Source organism: Drosophila arizonae, chromosome X (assembly GCF_054131065.1).
Source record: "Drosophila arizonae isolate 15081-1271.41 chromosome X, UAZ_ARI_1.0, whole genome shotgun sequence".
NCBI lineage: Eukaryota > Metazoa > Arthropoda > Insecta > Diptera > Drosophilidae > Drosophila > Drosophila arizonae.
In genome coordinates this window covers 26,481,883-26,506,461 of record NC_142927.1, presented here as the reverse complement: position 1 = coordinate 26,506,461, position 24,579 = coordinate 26,481,883, and the positions used below count along the sequence as shown (strand labels likewise).

Sequence of the window (24,579 nt, the reverse complement as noted above, 5' to 3'; positions counted from 1 at the left end):
GCAAATTTTTGAAGGTCATATGATGAAAATACCATTAATATCTATTGAGTAATACAGAAGTTACTAAACAACTCGTTGGGCCAATCAGCAAAGGTACATTCCAGCGTATTCTATGAGTCAGCCGGCACCTTAGCTTAGATTTGAGAGCGAATCAGCTTCAGATTTGCAAATAATAGTTTAAGCAGCGAAATGGAGCTGCTTGTAGTGGGTTCGATACCCACCGATGTTGAGCGTGTTGTTTTTTATTATCTCATTATCTTTTTGATTGCGAAGGTGCGAGTTCGAATGACGCGAAACATGTTTAATTATTTCGAACATTTTTATGACTAGAGTTTTTACTACTTTAATAAACACGTAAATATGTACGTAAATTTCAACCCACAGATTATTCGGGGTTCGAGGTATCCCCTAGACGGGCACCCCGATAAGAGTTTTTTCCCTTATAATTAATGTATCTTTTAGTTTTTCTTGTTGCTGTTTTACTTTGCTATTTTGAGAATTTTGCTATACATAGACATATTTGTCTAGGTCGAGTATTGACTATCGCTATTCTTATGGAGAAGGGAAAATGCCAGGAAAAACCTTATGACGCTAATAGCCAATATTTGATCAATTGGTGCTATTCACGAGATGTTGATTAAACGCTTTATAGCTGCTGATAGCAGACCAAAGGCCAGAGACAAAACAATCAAGAGAAACTGAGAGAGAGGGAGAGAGACGTAGGGGAAAAGCTCGATAATGTGACTTAATTAGTTGTGTAAATTGCTTAAGGTTGTTGTTTTTTTTTCTATTTGTTTTTATTTATTTCGGGGTTTTTTTTTTAAAGCAAGTGCCGAATTTAATTAACAGAATCAAGAAACATGGCAAATAAACAGATTAATAAACACGCTCGGCCTAGTTGAAAGCGATGCGTACAACGCGTCGTATGTGTAATCAGTGCCTATGCCGATAATCGGCTTACCACATGCTAATGCTGATAATGACAATGACGACGACGATGATGATGATGACGATGATGATTATAATGATAATGATAACGATAAGCAGAGCGTTTGATTAAAGTCAAATACAATCGACGTCGGCTTTATGGCCGATAACCCTTCGCGCTCTACCGCCCGATCGCCCCTCCCACTGCCTTTCGCTGCATGACTGAGCTAAGCGACGCGCTCTCAGCGCTGCTCGCGAGAGCTGCTTAGAGTGGGGCCAGTGGGGAGTGGGCATTTCGGTGTTTGGGGCATTTAGCATACGCTTTGGCCGCAACGAGTCGCAACCTGGACGCCAACGCGCGCGTACGTAGCCCCCGCGCGCATTCCCAGTTGTGTATCGAACGCGCGTGAATCGAGTTGAGTCGGGAGAATGTCTCAGGAGGCGGCGTTGTCGTCGCCGTCGTCGCCTCTGCTGCTAGCCGCGCAGGCGCTGCCCTATGCGGACGAGCCAGGTGAGGGCGAGGATGAGTTGGAGGAGAAGGACAAGGAAAAGGAGAAGGAGGAGAAGGCAGAGCCCAGGCAACGGGAGTGCGAGCAGGAGCAGCCGCGCAAGCAATCTCTTGGCCAGCGACGCAATGTGGAACTGCCGGAGCTATATGTGGTCAATGAGCTGCCGGAAGAGCTGTCCAGCGAGCTGGACACGATGCGGGAAAGAGATAGAGACAGAGACATACAACACTTTGGACCCGGACTGCGACGCAATTCCATTTCATTGCCGCAGGGCATCAACTCGCTGGACTTGGAAGCGCTACGATTGCGCCACCAGATGCTGGCGCAGGAATCTCTGAACGAGGAGAGCCAAGCGGAAAGCGTGAGTAGCCGGCAGCTGAGCGGGAAGGAGGGACAGTGGGAGTGGGAAAGATGAGTAGAGCAACAAGCAGTAATGCGACAATGTTGATTCATTTTGCGATTTTGAAAACGAGTTTTTGCCCAATTATACGTAAATTGAGCATTTATTAAAACAAAGCATTCGAAATACTTGAAACACTCGGACAGAACTTCCAAAAGGTCTCCGACTGCTGCCGAACGAGAGCTGTCTTATGTCATATACAAATATCGTCTATATGTAAATAGATATGATGCAGCGTCCGACAGCTCTTCTCATCGATCTATTTGAATCTGATTATTATTGTTGTTCATCTAATTTTCGTTTGCCATTTCAATTCTCATGTTTACACTTCGAGCGTAATTAATGTGCATTGCCAATAGTCGAGGGATTTGATTGCTGAAAGGGAGTAGGCGACTACTTAGATACCCAGTGAATGCCAAAGGGTGGCTGTATTAGCGATTCGATAGAGATCAATACCCTTTACCTTGGAGCTTAACTTGTGATTCTCTCTTAGCAGATTCAGATTTATTGTATATAGATCTCTATATAAACCTGATAAATGCATCGGCATCAGCACTCGGATTTCATTTCAAATATCTAAGCCATACGCCATATCAAGTCGGGAAAACCCGTTCTGCCTATAGGGCGTAACCACTTAATGAAATATTGCATTACGTTAATTACACAATAAATTATAAGAGAATATTAAACTCATATTTTTACAGTCGTTAAATATAGGTTTCTCTATTACCTAATTGCAATAATACAAATTACATAAAATTGTCTGTGATTGTTTTTCAAATTGCGGAAATTATCAACGATATACCATTAAAGCCAATTTACGTTATATTCTCTCTGAATATTTTATACATCCGCCTGAAAGTGGGCAGCAAGTTTTGGATATATTCATGTACTGCCGCCTATTGAAATGGTACTGATTTTTGACCTGAATGTCGACTTGTTTTATCATAGGGACTCTGTAGTATTTTTTTTTTATTTTTAATTTATTTATTTATTTTTTTTGCGTTTGAGGTAATTAGTAATGATTCATGCACCATCAGACCGGCTAAAAAACCTCGTCTTTTATCTTGGAACCAGTAATTATGCCATACTTACTTTCAACGTGGAGCTCTTCTTAGAGCCCTAATTTCACACTGTAACCGCGTGCCCGAGAACACCTCCCATTTTCCATTAAGAACTTCATTAATTTTCAAAAAATTCAAATTCATTAAAAAAAATTTTAAAAGTATTGGGATTTTAAAGATTTATCTCAAAAATACTTTAATACAAATCTCTCTGATTCTGATCCAGAACATTAATACTCTCAATTTCAAATTTGATTTGTACTATTTATGAAATAACCAACACCATAAAAAGACGAGTAAAGATTGAAAAGACCAGATGTTTTAATCAGAATACCACTGGACGAAGAATCCTTAAATATAGTCTGTGCCAAAAAAATGTTGAGCTCATTGGGGCTATGAAACTTCCATGTGAAGAACAACGACACCATATTTGTGAAAGAAAAGCTTTAAGCCACTGGACGCACATTGAGAAACATCGCAGGGGGAATTCCACTTACAAAAAACGAGGAAATAATAGACTCATTTTCCCTTTTCTCTCATAACCTTCTCTACCATTTTCATTGAATATTTTGAAAAAATATTTAGATCAAATAAATATTCCAAATATAAAATGTGAGCTCAATAATCTGCCGACGCATAATTAAATTGTGATCATAATTAAAGATCCAAAAGGCGAATAACTAATGCAACAAATTTAATCTGTGTAAATGGACAAAAGGAATCTTTTCAAAATCATTTTAATCCCCCGAAAAAAAAACAAAACAACCAAATCATAAAAATGTCGTCCAAGTCTTCATCAATAAATCGAACAGATACCATGAGGCTGATGATAAAATTTGTTCGCTTGTGAAGATGGACTCCCAATACCGATAATGAAAAATATGACAATCTTCGATATATTTATATTTTATATACATACATACATGTACATATTTCCTTTTATATATAATATATTGAAGCTGCCATAAACTAGATATTGGGAATACCATATTATGTGATGATCGAGGTGGCAGCCAGCTAAGCGGATGGGCGCGAATGTCCAAAAGCCGATAGAATGTAATTTATGGCTAGTAGTTAAGATTAAATGCTAAATCTAGCCGGCCATAATTATAGCGCGCGCCGAGCTGAATAATTTACAAGTCTGTCGCAGCGAATTTCGCGGCACATATCAAAATCAAAAACAGACGCCATTGTGCAATGAATGCCACAGCGAGGGTGGCCATTAAAGTAACGAATGAAAACGAAGAAAAAGATAGAACTTTTAATAGTATAAAACTGAGAATGTCATTTATCATGTCTATTAATATGCAATCTAGAAGCTACATATGTAAGTATGTATGTCTATGTATATATGTATGTATTTAGAGCCATCTCCGACATATGTACACATACATACATACATATGTATATAAATATGTATATGATATATGTACACACATAAATTATACCATACGTACATATGTACATATATCAATAAGGATTAGATGTAATTACATACATATGTATGTACATGTAAATACATATATATACATGTATGTATGTACATATGTATGTACATATGTATATTTATTTTATTTCAGCAAGCGATATTCTTTTTACTTTGAACGCAGCGAGTCGCTATTGTCTCATTGTTGCTTCTCTTCTTATCCTCAGCCTAAAGCAACGCCTCACCCCCTGTGCCTATTTTCTCTTTTTCACATAACAACAACAATCGCGCCACACGCGGCTGCAGCATCTCTCTCGCTCTCGAGCCTCATTCTCGGCATAGAATTTACCGCTAATCGCTATTCCTCTTTTGTCAGTTACTTTGCTTTTTGCATTGCATATAGTAGCGACACAGTCACGCCACTATGAAGTTTTACAACATCGCAAAGAAGCATCGCAACATTGTGTCAGAGTAACGGACGCGGCAGCGCACCAATACATTGCTACGTTATCAACATTTCACATTCATGTTATTAGCATAACATGCTCCTGTTATGTTAAATTCTCATGTTAATTACATAAACCTGTGACAAGTTTAAATCCGTTATTAGCATAGCATGCTCCTGTTATGTAAAATTCTCATGTTAATTACATAAACCTCTGACAAGTTTAAATCCGTTATTAGCATAACATGATCCTGTTATGTAAAATTCTCATGTTAATTACATAAACCTCTGAAATATATATATGTATATGTATATGCATATATCGGACATATCAATAAAACTTACAAAGGCTTAAGGAATACCCATTCGTAGCAAGACGTTTGGGCGATATATGAAATATCCTTTCTAGGAAGTGCTACATTCATATACTTAATTACATGTGGCATTTGTATTTATTAGCAGTAAATTGACGAAAACTCGGGCTGTTAGTTTTGTTGTGCAGTGCTTCGATTACTCGGTTCGATTGCCTATTGAACTGCCCTCGATCAGAGCGAGTGAGAGAGAATCACAATAAAAGTGTGAGAAATGCGAAGCCGAAGCTCTGTAATTAATCACTCAGCAACGAGTACTCGCAGTCGCCATGAAGCGCGACGTCGGCCGATTAAACAAACGCATACCAATACACACTCACACTCACACACACACTCACAGCAATAGATAGCAGATTGAAAGCAAAGCCCTCGTCATTTCTAATACAATACTCGAGCAATTATCAAGCAGCCGGCAAAGGCAGCAGACGCTTCGAGCAACGAGCTCAGTTTGCACTCATTTGGCCAACTTCACTCCAGCCAGTTCTGGGCGGCTCCTGTGCATCCTGGCGACGAGCATGCCACCTCCTGCGGCGCTGCAGGTGCGCCAGGACGAAGTGCAGCAGCTAACAGCGGGCAAGGCAGGTACTACGACTGGCCAATCGAAGCGATCTGAGCTGATCCACTTTGGTTGGCCACTGGCCCAAACCAGTTTGCACTGGCGGCAACAGATGTGGGCAGGAAACGGGGCCAGCCAACTGCGTCTTATAAATATGCATTCGAAAAATCACACATACGCCCTGTTGCACTTGAGAATCCTAAACAAGAAACGACAAAGGGAACGTCAAAAACATATATATATTTATAGTTCCATGTATATTTCATATATATATTATTATTATTTTTTTAATTTTTATTTTATTATTTTATTTTTCGCCTCCTTCGCAGATCGTGGACGATGCATCCGCCTCCAGCATTGGCACGCCCACAACGATTTCGGCCCTGCCCATTCCGCATGCCAATCCGCATCATAGCAAGGAGGAGGAGGACGACGACAGCAGCGATGAGTTTGGCAATGCCAAGAAACCAGTGCACAAGTGAGTAGAGACCAGATGCAGTCAGATATGGAATCTATATACACGTATCTCTGAACTATTTAGGTATGCACTTGTTTTCCATAAGCCTGTTTATTTTCCTTTTATATTTTTAGTCTTTTTACTATTTTCATATCCGTTATGTTTTCTTTCAATCTCATTTCGCAAGTTAGTGTTAATTGGCCTTTGTTACGGGCAGCTATAAGCGCTTGATACTTGACAAGCTGCTTGATACCCTGTAGCTGTCAATTAACAAGGCTTATATTGAGACACCGTCCCCCAACGGCTAAGATTGTTTCTATAAACAAAGCTCGCAAGATACCCACCACTTCTGAGTTCTTACAGGGTATTACTGTGTGAAAATTTCTCAATATTTCCGCATATATGCAGTTATACGCTGGAATTTTAGGCATAGGTACTGCAGAGTAATTGAAAGTCTATTACGTTAGTTACGCATTCTGTACAGGATTTCATCGAGCTATTGCTAACTCAGTTTTCCGAGCAGTATTCATACTGTTTGATTGCAACATTTTAACTATTATAAAATGGATCAATTTATACAAAATACATATTTATTTATGGTATATTCTAATAAAATGCAAAAAAAAAAACTTTAAAAATCAATATAGATAAACTAAAATTCGTAAAAATGATTGGATCGTTGTTGTCTAGGGCTTCATACAGGGTATCTTCAAGTGCACCTTAAGGCTTAGAAAATTAGCACTAGTGCTTAGTACAGTTTATATGTAAAAAAGATCTTGTACAGGATTTTTTAGTCACATATATTAAAGTCACTCTTGAGTTCAATATATTACGGCATCGGGCTTGATATACTTTGGGATTATGACCAGGCTATCATAGAGTCACACTAGAACATCGCCAAACATAATTTACACACTTCAAGAATTCGGACGGGTTTTCTTAAAGTTCACTCTAGAGCTGAACATCATTATTGATCATCAATGAGCAGTAATGCTATGTTGTCAATTACTTATATTCATCATTCGAAATACCCCTTTAAAACCCGGCCATGCGCAATTCTAACTGTCTGGCAACCTGCGTGCCCCGCTCAGTGTGGCAATTCTCTTGCTCTCATGCCAAAGTTCAGACTGCAATTAAATTAATTAATTTGGATTTCACTTCGAACTACATCGGAGCGAGCAAATTGGGTGAGTGGATTGGAGAGCGGGAAATGGGGAATGGGAAACGCAAACGTGTCATTCCAAACATTCCGGCATAAAGCGATTCCATATTTTAGCTTCACAGTTGTAATTATATTCAATGGTTCTTTAGTTTCAGTTAGTTAGCCAAACGCGTTTCGTTTGTGTCAAATTTTGTTATTCAATTACCAAATTATAGTTAGTATTAAACCCTGCCCAAATTATGTTTTTTTAAACTGATTATAAATGAACTGCGATTTTTTGTAGGACCAATTAAATGTGAAACAAATAAGCCCAGAGCTGCTCAACATTTAGATACCCTGTACTTTCCTAACAAGTACGTACTTGAATGATGAAATAAACATTTGTTTATTTATTTAGTAAGAGATAATAGCGTAGCTGTCAATAGTTCAAATTCGTGATTATTTTTCTACTTAATTTACAAATTTTGTAAAGATTTACTTAAAATCTACTTCTGTGACAATAATGATGGAAAATCGAGATACTGTGTTTAGTTAATTCTAACAGCAATTAACAGCATCAAAGCTGCTAACACATGCATAAATGTAATTTAAATCAACAGACAGCAGCCTTAACAGTCAGCGCTTAACTATCAGCGCGTTGAACAGCATAATTTACATAAATACGTCTGTATGTTAAAGCCATTTAGCTAAGAGCTCTGCTAGCAGCTCCGCTAACAGCTCTGCTAGCAGCTCTGTTTTCCCTAACATAGCGAGCGCTGCGCTTGCGCCCACATTTAAAATCTGTCAGCTGCAAAGCTTTTGCTTACAGAATGTTAAGCAAGTGTGTGTGCGAGTGAGCACGAGAGAGTAATTCCGAGAATGCGTGTGCCTGTATGTACATATGTGTGTGTGTGTGTGCACGCCAGTAATTTTGCAGTTTAAGCGAATTAATGACGCTGCAGCGACGACGGCAGCAGATGGTGGGTGGAGGCAAAAACAAAATCTCGCTCGTTGATGATAAGCTCATCAAATGGCAGCAGCTGAGATAGAGGCAGAGACGGCACAAATCAAGACGATGTTGCTGTTGTTGTTGCTGATGTTCGTGAAAACTTTGTTGATTATCACAGCGCATACATGTGTGTGCGTGTGTGTGTGTGTGTGCGTTTACAGTTGCGCCCTGCATAGTAGTGCCGCTGGCATGTAAAATCTTAAAATCAAAGATTTTATTGATCCCGGCCAGTTTTAAACCTTCTGTGGATAACATGATGTGGTAGTAGAAGCATTTAAAGTTAGAAAAACCATTTATGAGAAGAAAGTGTGTGATACATATTATAATAATACATACTATATTATAAAATACTTCAATAGAAGTTTTCCCATATTGCTCTTTTTTGAGATTTTTACTTTTTATATTGTCACAAACTTATTAAATTAACGAAACACAGCATAATATAGTAATTTATTATAATATAATGCTTCATATATTTAAATTAGAAATATTGTCCATAATCTTTGATTTTCCTATTTCTCCTTGGATACGTTCTTTATGAAGTAAAAGAAACAATAATCTATATATATAAAAGAAAGTTGTGTAAAAGTGAAGACTGCTTATAACTTGATTTGGGCTGAACCAATTTTCATGGTTTTTGATTTGTTGGATTTGTCTCCGCAACGAGTTTAGTATAGGGTCTTAAAAATACTGAAAAAATTTGCCGAATACTTGAAAAACGCGGTTTTTTCCCCAAATGTTCAAATTTTTTTTATACCCAGTAGGCTTGGTAACAGTGACAGTTTTGACAATAGTGTAGAAGTAAATAAACAAATGTAGTCAGTCGGTCTACGGTCTCCTGACCTCGAGCAGACCTGACTATTCAAAAAAAAAAAAAAAAAAAAAAAAAAAAAAAAAAAAAATTTTCAAATCAAAAGGAAAAATATTTCAAATCAAAAATCTGCAAAAAATCAAAAGATTAAAACCTGACTGTTCAAAAAATAAATAAAAAATTAAAAATTCGAAATTAAAAAAAAAAAAGGTAATTATTAAAAAGTGTATTTTTGGCTTTTTATATTTTCGGACTTTTAAACTTTATAAATATTTCAAATCAAAAATCTGCAAAAATTAAAAAAAAAATCAAAAGATTAAAACCTAACAATCAAAAATAAATAAAAAATTCAAAATTCAAAATTCGAAATTAAAAAAAAAAGTTAATTATTAAAAATTGTATTTTTGGACTTTTACAAAAGCTAAATATCTCGAAAGTTCAGGTATTTGTTTGTCTCAAACATAAATTTGTGTAAATTATTTATATTTATATTTCTCGATTGTTTTATATGGTTTTGTGCGAGGGCAGTATTACTCTTAATAAAAATGCCGCGTCCTAGAAGATCTAATCTTTCCCGGCGGACCCATAATGCAATTAGGCAACGGAATAGCGCGAGTCAATTATCTGACGAAGAGCGAGAAATCGCCCGAGAAAGGCTCCGCGTTAGTACCCAGCAAAGAAGGGCCTTAATTCGTGCTTCTCAAAGAGAGGCAGCCCGTGAAATGGCAATAAGAAATGGTTCAAGGATTGATTTGAATCGAGCAGCGTTTCGATATGATTGCACCATTGATTACAGCTTGAATCGTTTAGTTTGCATTGGTCCAATGGACGTTGTTTGCTAGCATTGTGGCGCATTGAAGTTTGCTGGTGAAACGCCCGGTTTGTGCTGCCTTAGTGGTAAAGTGACATTGCCATTAGCGGTCACCATAGCCATTGCGTTCCCTGCTTTATGGCGAAACACTAGAATCACGACATTTTCTAGCGAACACTCAAAAATACAATGCCTGTTTCCAAATGACATAATTTGGGGCGGAAAATATTGGAGACGGATATTTAAGGTAATTTACGTTAAAAATTTTATTTTCTATGACTGCCAAAAAAAAATTTTGAATAATGTAGTTTGTTAGATTTCTGTAAATAGTGTTAGTAAATATAACTATAACTATGGCTTTGAATTTAAAGATTCAAGGCCAGATTTGCCATCGCATTGGATCATTGCAACCTATTGAAGATGCACAGCAAAAATTCTTGCAAATATACTTCATGGGCAATATGGAAGAACAACTTGACCGGCGTCAAGAAATGAACACAGCTATGAAAAGAGCAATTCTCCATGATTTGCATGCTTAGAAATTTAAACCAACCAAAACTGTGCAATGGAACGCGTTTGGTGATAAGAAAACTGATGAGCAATGTGATTCACGCGTTGATACTCAAAGGAAAATTTAAAGATGAGGAAGTTCTTATTCCTAGGATTCCGATGAGCTCAACAGATATGCCCTTTGAATTTAAACGAATTCAATTCCCGCTTCGTCTTGCCTTCGCCATGACGATCAACAAGTCACAGGGCCAATCTTTGACTATTTGTGGCCTCAATCTAGAAAATGCGTGTTTTTCTCATGGTCAATTGTACGTGGCATGCTCACGTGTTGGCAAACGATCCGCATTATTTGTTCTTGCACCCGACCAAAAAACGAAGAATGTCGTTTACAACAAGGTGCTTGAATGAAAATCCGATTAATAAATTTATCAGTGTATCCCAGCCTGAACAACATAGCTTTCAACAATTTTTTACCTAGAAATAATATAGAGGGCAATGCAACGTTTGCCGGGCCAGCTAGTGTAATATAATGCAATAAAAAGATTTTAGATTAATCTTTGCTTTTCCAATTTTCAACACGTTGACTAATATTTTGAGCGCAACTGTATTAAATTACATGCGAACTCATTGTGTGAGCAATATGTATAAAATCAGTTGAATGTGCTATTCAGGCTGTTGTTGTTGTCGCAATATCTGTCTCTGTATCTCCAGTTGTAGCTGTAGCTATAGCCGTATAGCTGTATCTGTATCTTTAAATTGGAACAGCTCAGTGGATAATTGTGATTAGGCGTGATAAGACGAACGCGCATAACTCAAAGCTATCAAGCCGGAAACTTTGCTATACAGTGAACGCTAGAGCTGGTAAAACTATATGTAGACATATACATAGATATAACTTTATATCTAAACATTTAAATGCTTAAAAAGAAATACAAACATTTTGTAGTTGTAATGTGCTAAATTCGTGCTAAATCAAAGTTTGTGTGTCTTATCGGAGCATGGCCCCTATGCAAATTATACATTATAACTATAAGTCAATTGAGAAAAATCGTCCAATTCTTAGACACATACGTCTAATATACATATTCATATACAGTATATTTAATATAACGTGTAATTTACCCTTGAGGCTTTAGTTTTACTGTGCCAAATAGAAAAGAAAAAACATTCTTTACTATCGCTAATCATAATCATAATCAAAGTTTGCCCAGCAGCAAATCATATTCTGACAGTAAAAATTGAGAATACAAATCTAATATGAAGTCGAGCCAAAAATAAGTGGACGACAGCCACATGAAGCTTTGTTCGGTTCGGCTCGGTTCGCCAGTTCAACGCAATTTGTAATATAGATTTCATAAATATTTGTAATATAGAGACTCATATGATCGAGCACGAAAAATACCTGAGATAAGCAACGATACGAAAGCCGTTGAATAGCGTCATAAATCGCAGCTGTACTTGGGGAATAGCACAGCTTGTTGTCTGTTCGTATCTGTTGCTGTATCTCGATAATTTACAATCGGCTATCAGAAATGCCCGCATTGACAGCTGAAGATCAGTTGAGCGGACAGACATCGGTTATCGCCTGAATCTATCGGTATTTATGACTCTAACCATTTGCATTGTTTACGGCTCTCGGCAGGGATCGCTTTCGTAGCCGCAGACGTGCTTCAATCGCCCCGCTGCCCGCCCTCCGTCTCAACAGCCGGGAGATGTTGGCCAGCGACTTTGATACCCACAGCTTGGCCAGCAATCAGGCCTCGATCACAAGCGTCAACTCCTTGGCGAGTTTGCTTCGCGAGAAGATGCAGGTGAGTTCAGAGAGAGGGAGGAAGGGAGAAAATGACAGGCCGAGAGATGAGAGAGAGGTAAATGGAGAAAGAGGTAGAGAGATTAACCGTCAGATTGAGTGAGAGTCAAAGAGAAGAGTAAGAAATAAGGAAAGAGAGAGAAAGAGAGAGATCTTTTCGACTCTCTTCTATTGTCAGCACTGTCTTCAGTTTATTGAGGAGAACTAGAAATAAGGAGACTGAAATGGGAAAATAGAGACAGAATAAGAAAAAATGACAGGCGAGATTATGGGAGGAAAGGAGACAGAGAGAGAAGGTGAGAAGAAAGGAAGAGGATCCCAAATGATGATAATAAGGCATTGAGAAAATTCGAGTCAGAGAGAGATTGACAGAAAGACACATTTGGAAGGAACGAAGAATGAGAAACATATTACTGAAAGAGAATGCATACGAGGAAAGAGAGGGAGAGTTTTTTTTATGCAAAGGTAAACAGTCTTCATAAGAAAGAAATAAGTATAAGGATAAGACTAGGTAAGAAAAATTAGGTGCATTCCACTGTCGTGATTCAGAATGTGTAAACACCCCCAAGAGCACCCTCTGTGCACCTGAAATTGGCTATATTAGTGAATGAATGAATGGCATTTTGAGTGATATGTGGAATGCAGCTAATTGGTGGTACTTAATCAAAATTCGCTGACAGGCCTTCCCACAGCTGATACGCAAGAAGAAGCGCGAAACGAAGGACTACAAGATCAAGATCTTTGTAATTATGATGTTCTTCATCATAATCTTTCTGGTGAGTACTAGTTGCAGTTGAACTCCCAGTCGCATGGTTCTTTGGACTCATCAAATGTTCTACTTAGATTGGCTATGCGTATGTGGCGTACCATCATCAGGTGCTGACCAGGAGCTATTTCCAGAAGCTCAAGTTCAACTCGAAGGATCGCATCTTTCGCATACTGAGCCACGAGGACAAGGAGGTCATCATGGGGCATTTGGGCGTCACCCTGGACAGCGACACGGCGCCCTTCCACTGCCTCGAGAACCAGCGCCGAGCCGATGGCAGCGTCTGCATCGAATGGAATGGCATCGCCCGCCTCCATCTGAACTTCGAGGATAAGCAGGTGTTCCGCTGCTACACGCTCCAGTGGCAGGCACTGCGGCCGGGTCTGCTGCCCACCGATTGCTACGAGCTGAAGCGGGACAACGGACTGTGGTTTGGCGGGGGCATAACCAAGGGCCAGGAGTGGTCCCTCAGCTACGCCAACTTCGACTTCAAGCCCTATGCCAGCGGCGACCACAAGGTGCATCAGTTTGGCAACGCGGTCAAGCGCTACTTCATCAACTCGATCGGCGTGGCGATGCAGGTGAGCGAGCGCACACCGCTCCAGCTGGGCATCAATCGGACGGAGAATCAGTTCTGCCTGCGGGCGGCCAACGACGACTTTACGTTCGTGAATCGCCTGACGCCGCTGCCTCAGCTGGATTACAAGATATGCACCACGGAGGACATGCGCAGCCTGCACATGCTGATGACACAGCAGAGCCTGTGGGACGGCCTCACCGAGCAGGACATCAGCGAGCTGCACTCGCTGCTGGAGGAGCCTGTGTGGCGCATACCCAATCAAGAGCAACGCGACCATCTTAACGAGTCCGTCATTTGCGACTACTCGGAGAACGCGATCGCCATGGGCTTGGGCCACATTGTGATCAACGAGTTCTGGCAGGAGAACATTGGGGACTTCACGGTGGATCGGGCACGCTTTCCCACGCTCAAGGACACCATCGATGTGCTGCATCGACGTGGCTTCAAGGTCGTCTTCACCATCCAGCCATTCATCAGCACGGACAGTCCGAACTTCAAGGACGCCGTCGCCCGCAAGCTGCTCATCTATGAGCGCTACTCGGAGCGCAGCATTCCAGCCCTGACTCGCTACAAGAGCAGCTCCAGTGCCGGCGTTTTGGATATTACGAACAATGCGTCGGTGCCGTGGCTGCTGGAGAAGCTGCAGCGGCTGAAGGATGAGTACGGCGTGAAGAGTTTCTACCTGGACCTGGGCACTGGCTACAATCTGCCGCACTACTATCAGTGCCGGCAGCCGCTCGACAATCCGGACATGTATGCCCGCATGCTGACCAGCAGTCTGGAGAGCGCCGGGCTGATGGCCGTGTCAACGGCCAGCGTGGTGCCCAAGCCGCCGACGTTCCTCAGCACGCCGCCGGCGAACGCAACGTGGGCGGGGCTGCGGGAGACATTGGCGGCGGTGCTCAACTACGGCGTCATTGGCTATCCGTTTGTGCTGGCCGGAGCGATTGGAGGCGACTTTTTGCTGGAGCGTCCGTTGACCAAAATGATCTCGTTCTATTCGCTGGGACAGCCGCCACTGCCGGACGCCGAGCTCTTCATACGCTGGCTGCAGCTGGCCACTTTCCTGCCGGCCATGCAGTTCAGCCACCTGCCGGACGAGTACCACAGCGAGCTGGTCACACGCGTCGCCCAGGAGCTGAAGGAGGTGCGCCAGACGGTGGTCATAGCGCTGCTCAAGAAGTATCTCAGCCCATCCATGAACGAGGGACTGCCACTGGTGCGTCCACTGTGGATGCTCGATCCCCACGATCCCGCCTGTCTCATTGTCAGCGATGAGTTCTCGGTGGGCGAGGAGCTGATTGTGGCGCCCATACTGGATGCGGGTCTCGAGGAGCGTGAGGGTGAGTAAGGCTAGCTAACAGTCATTAAATAAAGTCTTTTGAACCTTGCCTGCCCTTTCAGTTTATCTGCCGCAGGGCGTGTGGAAGGATGGCATCGATGGTTCCCTGCGCAAGGGCAGTCGCTGGATGCACGGCTATCGCGTGCCCAAGGACAAGATCGCCTACTTTCGCAAGATGCCGGACAATACGCGCTTCTAGTTCCAGACCCAGTTCCAGTTGCAGCTCAACATCATTCCCCTTCTCTCACTATTATGATTGTTTATTATTCTTATCTCAATATACAATCTATAAATATATATATAAATATACGCTCATAGATAATACTACATCATGTATAAACAAATGTTGCCTAAACGATAGGCTTAGTTCCTAGAAACAATTTTTTTCCAACTTTTTTTTTTTTTTTTTTTTTTGATTTGTTTTAAGTACACTTTGTTATGCCCTGCATGTTTAAGTATTAAATTAGTCTATAATATTGGCTTACGAAAGAGTAAAAAAATGTATTGAAAAGCAAATGATTTGAGTTTTTAAATGTTCTTTGGAATACATCGGGGCAGAATTTAAGGCCAATTAGAGTTGGGCAACGCTTGAAGGGCTATTCTAGGGTCTTTCCACATTATATGCAAAGACGGAATATCTTAAACATTTCCATAAGTATGAATCTATTGGGAACTTACAGATAGACGAAACATATATTATTGCGTATGTATTATACTGATTAGGGATATTACAAATATTACGCTTAGCTAGCAGAACTTATCGATAAATCGATTAATAGCCAAATACAGAAATATTATTCATATTTCAAGCTTTTTTGTAAATCGTGCCCAGTTAAATAATTGTTGAATGTTGGATTGGAATTGAAGCAGCCTGCAGGGCATATGGCCTAATATTAATAATCGATCATAATCGCCTATCGATAACTACACGTATAATTCGAACTTGTTCAAATAAATATTTAAAACTGTGCGTTTCATCAGCAGCTCACTTAAGTTAGCTCTCACTTTAATTAATAGCAATAAATAGTTTCCGCCACTGGATCGAATTCCAACTCCGGTTCAAGGTTGGGCTGCACTACCAGTTGCAGCTTCGATTTCGGCTCCACTCTCGGTCTCTTGCTCTAGAACCAGTCACTATATCGGTTCCAGATCGGTGTCCAGTTCTACCTTTGGTCCCTGTTGCACTTGCAGTTCAGGTTCCGGTCCTATTTCCAGTTCCGACTCCAGCTACCGAAGCTCACCTCACAGTTTGAGCCGGCACTCGGGCAGCGTTGACTCGCACGGCTCCGTTTCGGGCGGCCGGGTGAGCGGACTGCACTGAGCATCCGCTACAACAACATCGTGCTGATCGAGGCAGACAACTGAGCGCCGACGCTGAGGCATGGGAGCGCCTGGCTGGCGGCAGGTAAGCGGACAGAATTGCCAAGGACCAGGCCACCAATGGGCCGGACAAGGCTGCTCAGCGCAAGCTCGCGTCTGCCTCGAGGGTCGCTTGTTCTTTGCGTGTGTCCAGCAGGGCAGCTTGTCGGCGATCACTGGAAATGAGAGCAGAGATTGAAGAGCGTATCGTTGAGCGAGCGAGCGATGGGTGAACCTACACTTGCCATTCTCCAGGCAGATGGGCTCTCGATGCTGAACGCCGCCGCCGCAGCTGGCCGAGCAGGCGGTCCAGTTGCTAAGACGCCACTGATGCTGCCGTCCGCTGGTCACATTGAAGGCGGGCAGCGTGAACTCGTAGTAGATGCCCGTGTTGCTCTCATTGCCCCGCACGATAGCCTGCAGAACAGAATATTTATAGATGTGGTATATATGATATATAATGGAGGGCTTCACTTACGTAGAGCGCTATGGCATGCTGTATGGGCTGAGGTATTTTGATGGTCTCCTGCTCGTCCTGCCGATCGTAGAGGCTCTCGGCTCCAGCGATCTCGAATTCGCCGGGCATGGAGATCAGGCTGTCGCCGTTCAAGTAAAACTTATCGCCCTGCGCTCGCCCGATGGCCAGGAAGTGCGGCGCATTGGCCAGCTCCTTGATCAGTATGTGTCGGGCCCGAGCCGGTATGGTGACGATCTGCTCGTAGACGCCGTCGCTCACATTGAAGGCCTCACTGTAGATCTCCTTTATGGGCTTGCATTGATCACCAGCACCGCCACAGACACCGCAACGATCGTCCTGCATGTCCGAGTCAACGATCCAATCGCAACCAACTTTCTGAATGAAACGCTTGTTTAATTGATCTCGCCGAGCAGCTGGGCCAAAGCGTGACTCTGGGATGGTGGCTCGCACTTACCTTGCAGATGCCGTCGATGCACATGTTGTTTGTGCCCAGCGTACAGGGCGTACCGTCGAGCACCGTCTCGCCCCAGTTGGCAATGATCGTGTCATCCACATCGCTGCACAACAGTCGACACGGGTTGTCTGCAATGTGAAACGCTCGTATTGTTATGTAGGGCTTGTGAATAGTAAATTTGAATTTAGAATGATTTGGGACTTTCACTTTTTATCAGTCGAAGAACCTCCCTTACTGCTGATGTGTCACTACTCATTATTTAGTCTATGTAGATTTGGCAGTACCCTTTGCACTTACTCTTGTCGAAGAAGGGCAGCCACTTGTAGGTGGCGCCCTGGTAGCTGACATTGTCGTAGCGCGCACACTGCTGGGCCCGGAAGCTGGGCTGGTTCTCGGGACAGGGCTTCTTGCGGCAGATCTTGTAGCGTTTGCGTTCGCCGATGCAGAAGACGCCGCCGTTGGCCGGTAGGGGGGAGTCGCATTCGCGCTGCTGTATGGAGACTCCGCCGCCGCAGCTGCGCGAGCATTCGCTCCACTCGCTCCAGTTGCCCCAGCCGCCGTGGATGGGCGTCAGCTCCTCCATGCGTACGCACTTGCCATTCTGACACCATTTGTTCTTGCCGCAGGCGGTGCCCGGTGCGGTGGGACGCATGTTGGTCACGCATTCGCCATTCACGCGGCACCAGAGCGTCGAGCAGAACTCGTGCGGAGCGGAACAGGCGCCCACATCGCTATCGGTGGTCAGGTTAAACTGCATGCGGCACTGGCGCTTCGCATTGTAGCGCTCGCCCGGTAGAACCTCCGGATAGTTGTACACATCCAAGGGCGTGGGTGGATCATCCAGGCACTCCCCCAGTCCCTGGCTGTAGCAGACAAGATTTGTAGCTCCAGCTATTGGCAATAGGCAATTAGAGTTACTGTCTACTTACTCCAGGAAGTGGGTTATGTATTTCCGGCTGCAGTTCGACCAGCAAACCTGCAGCGTATCCGCCCCAAACGTGGGCGTCATGATGTGCACGATGGAGCCCACACGTGGATGGCAGCCGATCTTGGCCGTGTCATGGAACATCCCAAAGCTAGAAGGAGAGTTAAAGCATTAATAAACTTGTATCTGATCATTGTTTATCTTAATCGATAATATGTGTGCCAACAAAGCAGTCTAAAGCTATCAAATGAAAACTATGTGACCTGCAATTTTATAATATTGCTTAATTTGGTGGATTTGAAAATGAACTAAAATCGATTTATCGATTTAGAGTTTCGTTAAAATGTTTCATAGATTATTATGCCGATAAACGTATCGATTTCAAGTTAAACTAAAATGTTATATCGGTAAGCCGCTTGAATTCGAGTAGAACAAAAATATGATATCGAGAAATTAATCTCATGTATCGATATATTGCAATTTTGAACCAATAAGTTTAGTGATTCCAGGCGAAACTTAAATGTACTTATGTGTCTCGACTCAACGAAAAAATGTATCAATAAACTTATTGGATAAAGGCTTAACTAATACAGTGTATCGATAAGCAACCTGATTTTACGTTTAGATAAAATGTCTTATCGATCTCTTTGGAATTGATCGTTATATTATAATCGATAAGGTTATCGATTTCTATCTTAGCTACAATTTCGTACAGATAGGTTTTTCACTTTCAGGCTTATCTAAAATTTTATAGCAACATATTTATCGATTTCAGTTATACGTTAAGTTTGGTTTAAATTAGTAAGTAAGTAAACCCTTTGGATTGCATATCGAATTTTAGGAATGTGACTAAATATATATAGGTTTTTGAAACTTGTAGTGCTTCCATATAATATTAATCACATAAAGTTCGACTACCTTAAGATTGACCTTATCGAACTCTTTCGAATCAAACTCAAAAATCTGACTTTAGCTACAAATCCATTGATCATCTTTAACTGCAATGAATGCTTAACGTAATTGCATAACTTGGAGCGGATCTTATATAAGCCCCCGTAGTGAGTCACTAGAGCCCACACACACACACACACACGCACAGAGAGAGGCCCTAAATCTCGATCAAAATTGTTGCAACTGTTGAGAAAGAGCATCAGTAGCTGACAAAACCCCCGCCGTCTCGCTTTTTTCTATACTTAATCTGTTGAGATTTATTGTGCACATTGTCTTTGCGAAACGAGAAACAAACGAGAAAATAAATAAATAATAATAATAATATAAACATCAACAGCAGCAGCAATTTATGCCACGCTCTGCGAATCTACACTGCGGGCAAGTCGAAAACCTGATTATTAGAATAGTGCTTAAACCAGCACAGTGCAAAATAAAAACAAGTAAGAAAGCTCTAGTCGAGACTGCTCGACTACGAGATCCCCTGAACCCTTGGAGCAATAGATATTTCAATAATTTTTCGCGTCTTTCAGCTTACACAAGGCATACATACACACACATACACACAAACACACGCATACACACAAACACACGCATACACACAAACGCATACATACACACACATACATACACACACATACACACACACATACACAAACAATTACATACATATACACACACAAGCATAAACACGCATGGGCGGCAGTGAGCGCTTACTATGAGAACTTAATTGCTTAATAGCTTTTTTTGTGGACGTACGATCTTCATGAAACTTTCAGATTATGATTATAACATGGATATGCATGTAATTGCCAAAGCACAAGTCTCTAGTATTTGAAATGCGCTTTTTGCAAAAGTGAGGGTGAGGGGGGTGAATTTAAGGGTGGGGGGTAAATTTTAACAAAAACCGAAATTGTATAAATTGCATATAAGCACACATTAAAAATTTGGAGACTCTAGCAATAAAGGTGTAGAAGATATAATTTTATAACTGGTTTTCGATAAGGTTTTTTATCGATAAAAAAAGATCGAGATGAGTTATCGATTTTTAATGATAAACTCGATATCCGCGCTGTAATTACGAACATTTTACAAAAAATTTGAAGTCTCTAGCTCTTATACCTTCGGAAATCGACGCGTTCAAACATACGGACAGACGGACAGACGGACAGACGGACAGACAGACAGACGGACAGGGCCAAATCAACTCAGCTCGTCACCCTGATCAAGAATATATATACTTTGTGGGGTCTGCCACGCCTCCTTCTGCCTGTTACATACATTTCAACAAAACCATTATACCCTGATTTCCCATTTTCAATGGGTTCAGGGTATAACAAACACAAATGCACACACACATGAGTGTGTGACACATGCACACAGATAAAACACACACGCACACACACACACAGAGAGGCAGAAATAAGCATATCGTTAGCCAGCGGCTGGCACCTGACGATGACCGCGCGACTCAGCGACAATCAAACGTAAATTGCACAACAACAAACAAGTCGCAGTGATGTGCGCGACAAAGATACCCTGTAATGTTCATTTGCAAAATCAGCGCAGCAAGATGAAATGATGAAGCTGGTTCGATTGGCAGTTTAACTTATTATGCTATCGATAAAAATCGAGAAGATGATTGTATGATTGTAGATTTTATTTAGGCGAATAATAGAAATCGATAGAATTTCTTATTCAATCAAAGAGAGATATCTATTCCTATCAATTTTTTATCGATAAATTTCGATAGTTGTTCTTCGTTACACTAATTCATATACAGGAAATATATGTCAAAATAATAGCAATATTATGGATCAAATTATTTTGTAAGAAGATTTCTAAGAATACAACAAAGCTTTTAAGCTGAATATTATAGAGAAATTCAAAATTTTCGATAGACAGCTATTATTATCGTCTTATCGATCAAAATCGAATTTCTTAGTTGAGTTTCATACAAAGATAAATATATGATTTATCTTCATACGATATCTTGTATACAATAACTTTCTTGATAGACACATTCTCATAGAGACTCATAATTTAAATACTTTGGCAATTTATATATAGATCGATTTACTCGATATTTATTTCTTCCTTCCTTGTCCTATCGCTGATAATTAACATTGAGCAACTTAAATAAATTGAAGCTGAATTCTAGTATTGTCATAAGCTTCGATAGAGAAAGAGATTCAAGCCGAGCTCCTAAATAGTTGTAGCTTAAATAACATGGAAGGTGCTTGTGCATAGACTCTCAGCAATTATCTAGATTACAGGGTATAATGACGATTGTGTCAGTGCAGCCGCTGGCTGATCCGCCCGGCTGGTTGACTCAATCGGAACACGCCAGACTGACGGGCACTTGGCTGCGCTTATAAGGCGTTTTACAAAAATCCACTTGGCACGAACACCAAACGAGATAAGCCTACGAAACCGGACAACTGCGACAGCCACTGGCTGTGCTACCAAATTGCTACGTACCTCCGCATATATACATATATTGATATATGTGTGTGTGCGTGTGTATTAGAGATGGGCAAACAAAAGTTGCTAAATATTAAAATAATTAAAGTCTTTATAATATCGTTTTAAATGCGCTTTCGCTCGTGTAAGTGGATTTACGATATTATCTATTAATTCTTATATCAAAAACCTTTCCTAACTCTACTTGTTCTAGGTATTTTACTATTATATTATAAATAAGATAATTTTTTCATTAAAAAAAAAAATTGAGTTATGGCAAAATATTTTCTAATTTCATTTCATTTAAGTTTCGTTGAAACCTTTTCTTTTATCATCTCATTTATTGGCATAGTGAAAATATATATCAAATTAAAAATGTATACTTTCTTGGTTATAGGTACAAATAACTTAGCTTGTTACAAACTTTTTTAATTTCATATAAGTTAAGAGGATTTAGTTTCAGAAAGCTGAAAACCTTAATCTTGCTTGATTACTCCAAATTAATTATGTCTGTAAAAATTAAAACTCATATATGTTTGTATTACAGTGAATTAATTGATGTCATATGTGGAGAAGGATTATATATTCATTCATTCCTTTTTTACTCGAATACAAGTCACTATATAGCATCACCAAACTGGCAAAGCTTCAGTTTTAGCTTGACAAAAAAAGTAAAAATACTGAATTGAAAAAATGATAAAGACAGAAACAAAGACATATACAAAGATATATGTACATACATATCTATAATATATCTATAAAACTTTTCTGAAAGTGAACCTCATGTGAAAATATGTTTTTAGACAACTGAATATAGTTTCAATAATAATATAAACAATAATCATATGAATATATTTATAATAGATTGATTTTTTAAATAAATTCGAACCGAAATTTAGAGCACGAATTCTGAGCTGAAGCTCAAATGAATCAAATGAATAAATCTAAACACATATTTATATAAACATATATATTTATATGATATATGTTTATACCCATATGTCCATCTCTAGCACTAAACATGTGTGTGTGTGTGTGTGTGAGTGTGAATGTGTTAGTCACTGGTTCAGCGACTAATTGAGTTTGAATCGCGCAGCAGCAGGGCGGCAGCTACGGCAACTGCGGCTGCGCGGCAGTGGGAAGCGGGGAAGTGGGGAATGGGCAATGCAGATGCTGGTTGGAATGTGGCGGCCGGACGGTGGGGCGAGGTGGTCAGGGGAGGGGCGGACGCTCGTATCGACTGTGGGCGTGCAACGCAGGCGATCATTGTCACAACACACGCAGGTGTCAAAGCATCCGTCGCGTTCACTTAAAGCGGGCATTCATTCAGTTTCTTGCTGCTTGCTTGGTTTGTTTTTCTTGTTGTTGTTGCAGTTGTTGCTGCTAGTTTGATTCATTCATTAAACGAATTGGGCTGCACATAAATCTTGCGGCTGGCCAGCCGCTCAATTGATGCATTTGCATTGCGTTGGCCAAGCGACTGGCTGGGAAGTGCATTTCGATGTTGGCCAACATTGCGGCAGGGTGGGCCGGGGGCAGGGAGCAGGGGGCAGGGGGCAGGGGGCAGGGGATTGGGTGTTGCAGTACGGAAGTCAATTGGACTTACTTGTGGCCCAGTTCATGCGTGATCGTGTGGGAGAGCATGATGCCGTTGTCCTCATTCACGCTGCACGACTGCTTCGGCTTGCACATGCCGCCCACATTGGCCAGGCCCAAGGTCCTGCAAGGAGCACGCAGTTAGTATTAGCCAGGTGAGGCTCGCCTCGAGCCACGTTACTCACATGCAATTGTTGCCACAGATATTCTTGCGCGTGATCAGTATGGCCACATCGTGGTGATGGGGATCGTTCTCGTTGAGCGTGTTCAGCTTGTGCTGCCAGCTGCAGAAGCGATCGAGATTCCTTTGCGCGTTCTGGGTGAGATTCAGCTCCGGCTCCGTATCGTTCTCCTGCAGCTCAATGATGCGCACCACAACGATCTCGATCGCATTGCCGATGCTGGGATCCTTGTAGAGGGCGGAGACCATGTTCATGATGGTCAGCAGATAGCCGATGACATCCTTGTGGAATGCCGACATTGTCGCATCCGCCACGATCAGCGTCTCCACGTGCCGCGGGCTGCTGATCGAGCGACGACTGCGCTCCACGTGCGTCTGCTCCTCCAGCTGGGTCTCATATTTGAATTTCGTGTGCGGATGCTTGTACCCATGATGCGGATGATAACGGACCTCCTCCTGCTGCGGCTGATGCTGCTGCTGCTGATGATGATGATGATGATGATAGTGCTGATGACGATGATGATGGCGTCGCACCTTGCGACCGCCTTGTATCTTGAACTTGCCACGCGCCTGCCACTCGAGGCGCGTCTCCATGCGGCGCCTCGGCTCGCGTGTGCCACAATTGCTAACCGGACTGTGGTTCAGACTCTGGCTGTGGCTGTGGCTGTGGCTGTGGCTCTGATTGCGCGCTTGGCCCCTGTGCCGCTGCTCCTTGCGTCTGCGCTTATGGCGACGCCACTGCTGATCGGTCTGTCCCAATATAAAGACAAACATTGTTATACATGTATGTGTGCGTGCGTGTGATGGATCATCATCATTTGCTCGGCCTACCTTCGGCTTGTGCTTGGGCTTCACCGAGGACCGCTGGAACACCACATGCGGATGACCATTGAGCGGATGTGCCGCATGCTGCTTGGAGGGCTCTATGTAATACTCATTGCTGGCCGTCTTAATGTGACCCACCTGGAGAAGTAACGAAATACAGAAAAGAACAAAATGAGCAAAAATCAGTGCTTAGATAAATGACTTAAGCAACAAACTTGCTCGAAACAAATGACTTAGGCAACAAACTTGAAATGACGTATTGTAGATATAGATTGGACTTATTGTACTAAGCCATTTATCCTATCTATATCTTTATTTTTAAATATGTATTGCATTTGGAGGTAGAACTACATAAGGTCAGTTTCCGCATTGAGTCTTTTCTTCTATTTACATATGATTTGTATATCAAATAGGG

At 41.6% G+C, this 24,579-nt stretch overlaps 2 protein-coding genes across 6 annotated transcripts in view; one reads left to right on the top strand and one right to left on the bottom strand.

Annotated features, from left to right (window-relative positions):
- The first annotated feature begins 1,239 nt into the window (after nt 1–1,239).
- Nucleotides 1,240–15,451, top strand: LOC108618665 (alpha-galactosidase MYORG). Of its 3 annotated transcripts, none has more exons than XM_018014762.2 (6): nt 1,240–1,797; nt 6,028–6,176; nt 12,080–12,248; nt 12,940–13,023; nt 13,091–14,936; nt 14,998–15,451. In XM_018014762.2, exons 1-6 carry the CDS (start codon nt 1,357–1,359, stop codon nt 15,132–15,134), a joined length of 2,826 nt encoding a protein of 941 aa, XP_017870251.1. In that variant the 5' UTR covers nt 1,240–1,356; the 3' UTR covers nt 15,135–15,451. The 3 variants fall into 3 exon arrangements, with proteins under 3 accessions (XP_017870251.1, XP_017870249.1, XP_089331646.1); XM_018014760.2 differs by having other exon boundaries at nt 12,928–13,023; XM_089475520.1 differs by lacking the exon at nt 1,240–1,797 and adding an exon at nt 5,344–5,720 and having other exon boundaries at nt 12,928–13,023.
- The window catches only part of AdamTS-B (ADAM metallopeptidase with thrombospondin type 1 motif B), a 21,882-nt gene continuing 11,868 nt past the window's right edge, over nt 14,566–24,579 (bottom strand). For all 3 annotated transcript variants that reach the window (XM_018014754.2, XM_089475518.1, XM_089475519.1), the window contains exons 6-14: nt 24,171–24,302; nt 23,344–24,089; nt 23,169–23,282; nt 18,156–18,302; nt 17,524–18,089; nt 17,227–17,354; nt 16,773–17,147; nt 16,534–16,711; nt 14,566–16,470 (exon numbers count right to left, since the gene is read on the bottom strand). In XM_018014754.2, the coding sequence (XP_017870243.1) occupies nt 16,178–16,470; nt 16,534–16,711; nt 16,773–17,147; nt 17,227–17,354; nt 17,524–18,089; nt 18,156–18,302; nt 23,169–23,282; nt 23,344–24,089; nt 24,171–24,302 (2,679 nt within the window). In that variant the 3' untranslated portion in view covers nt 14,566–16,177. The remainder of the gene's footprint in view (nt 16,471–16,533; nt 16,712–16,772; nt 17,148–17,226; nt 17,355–17,523; nt 18,090–18,155; nt 18,303–23,168; nt 23,283–23,343; nt 24,090–24,170; nt 24,303–24,579) is intronic.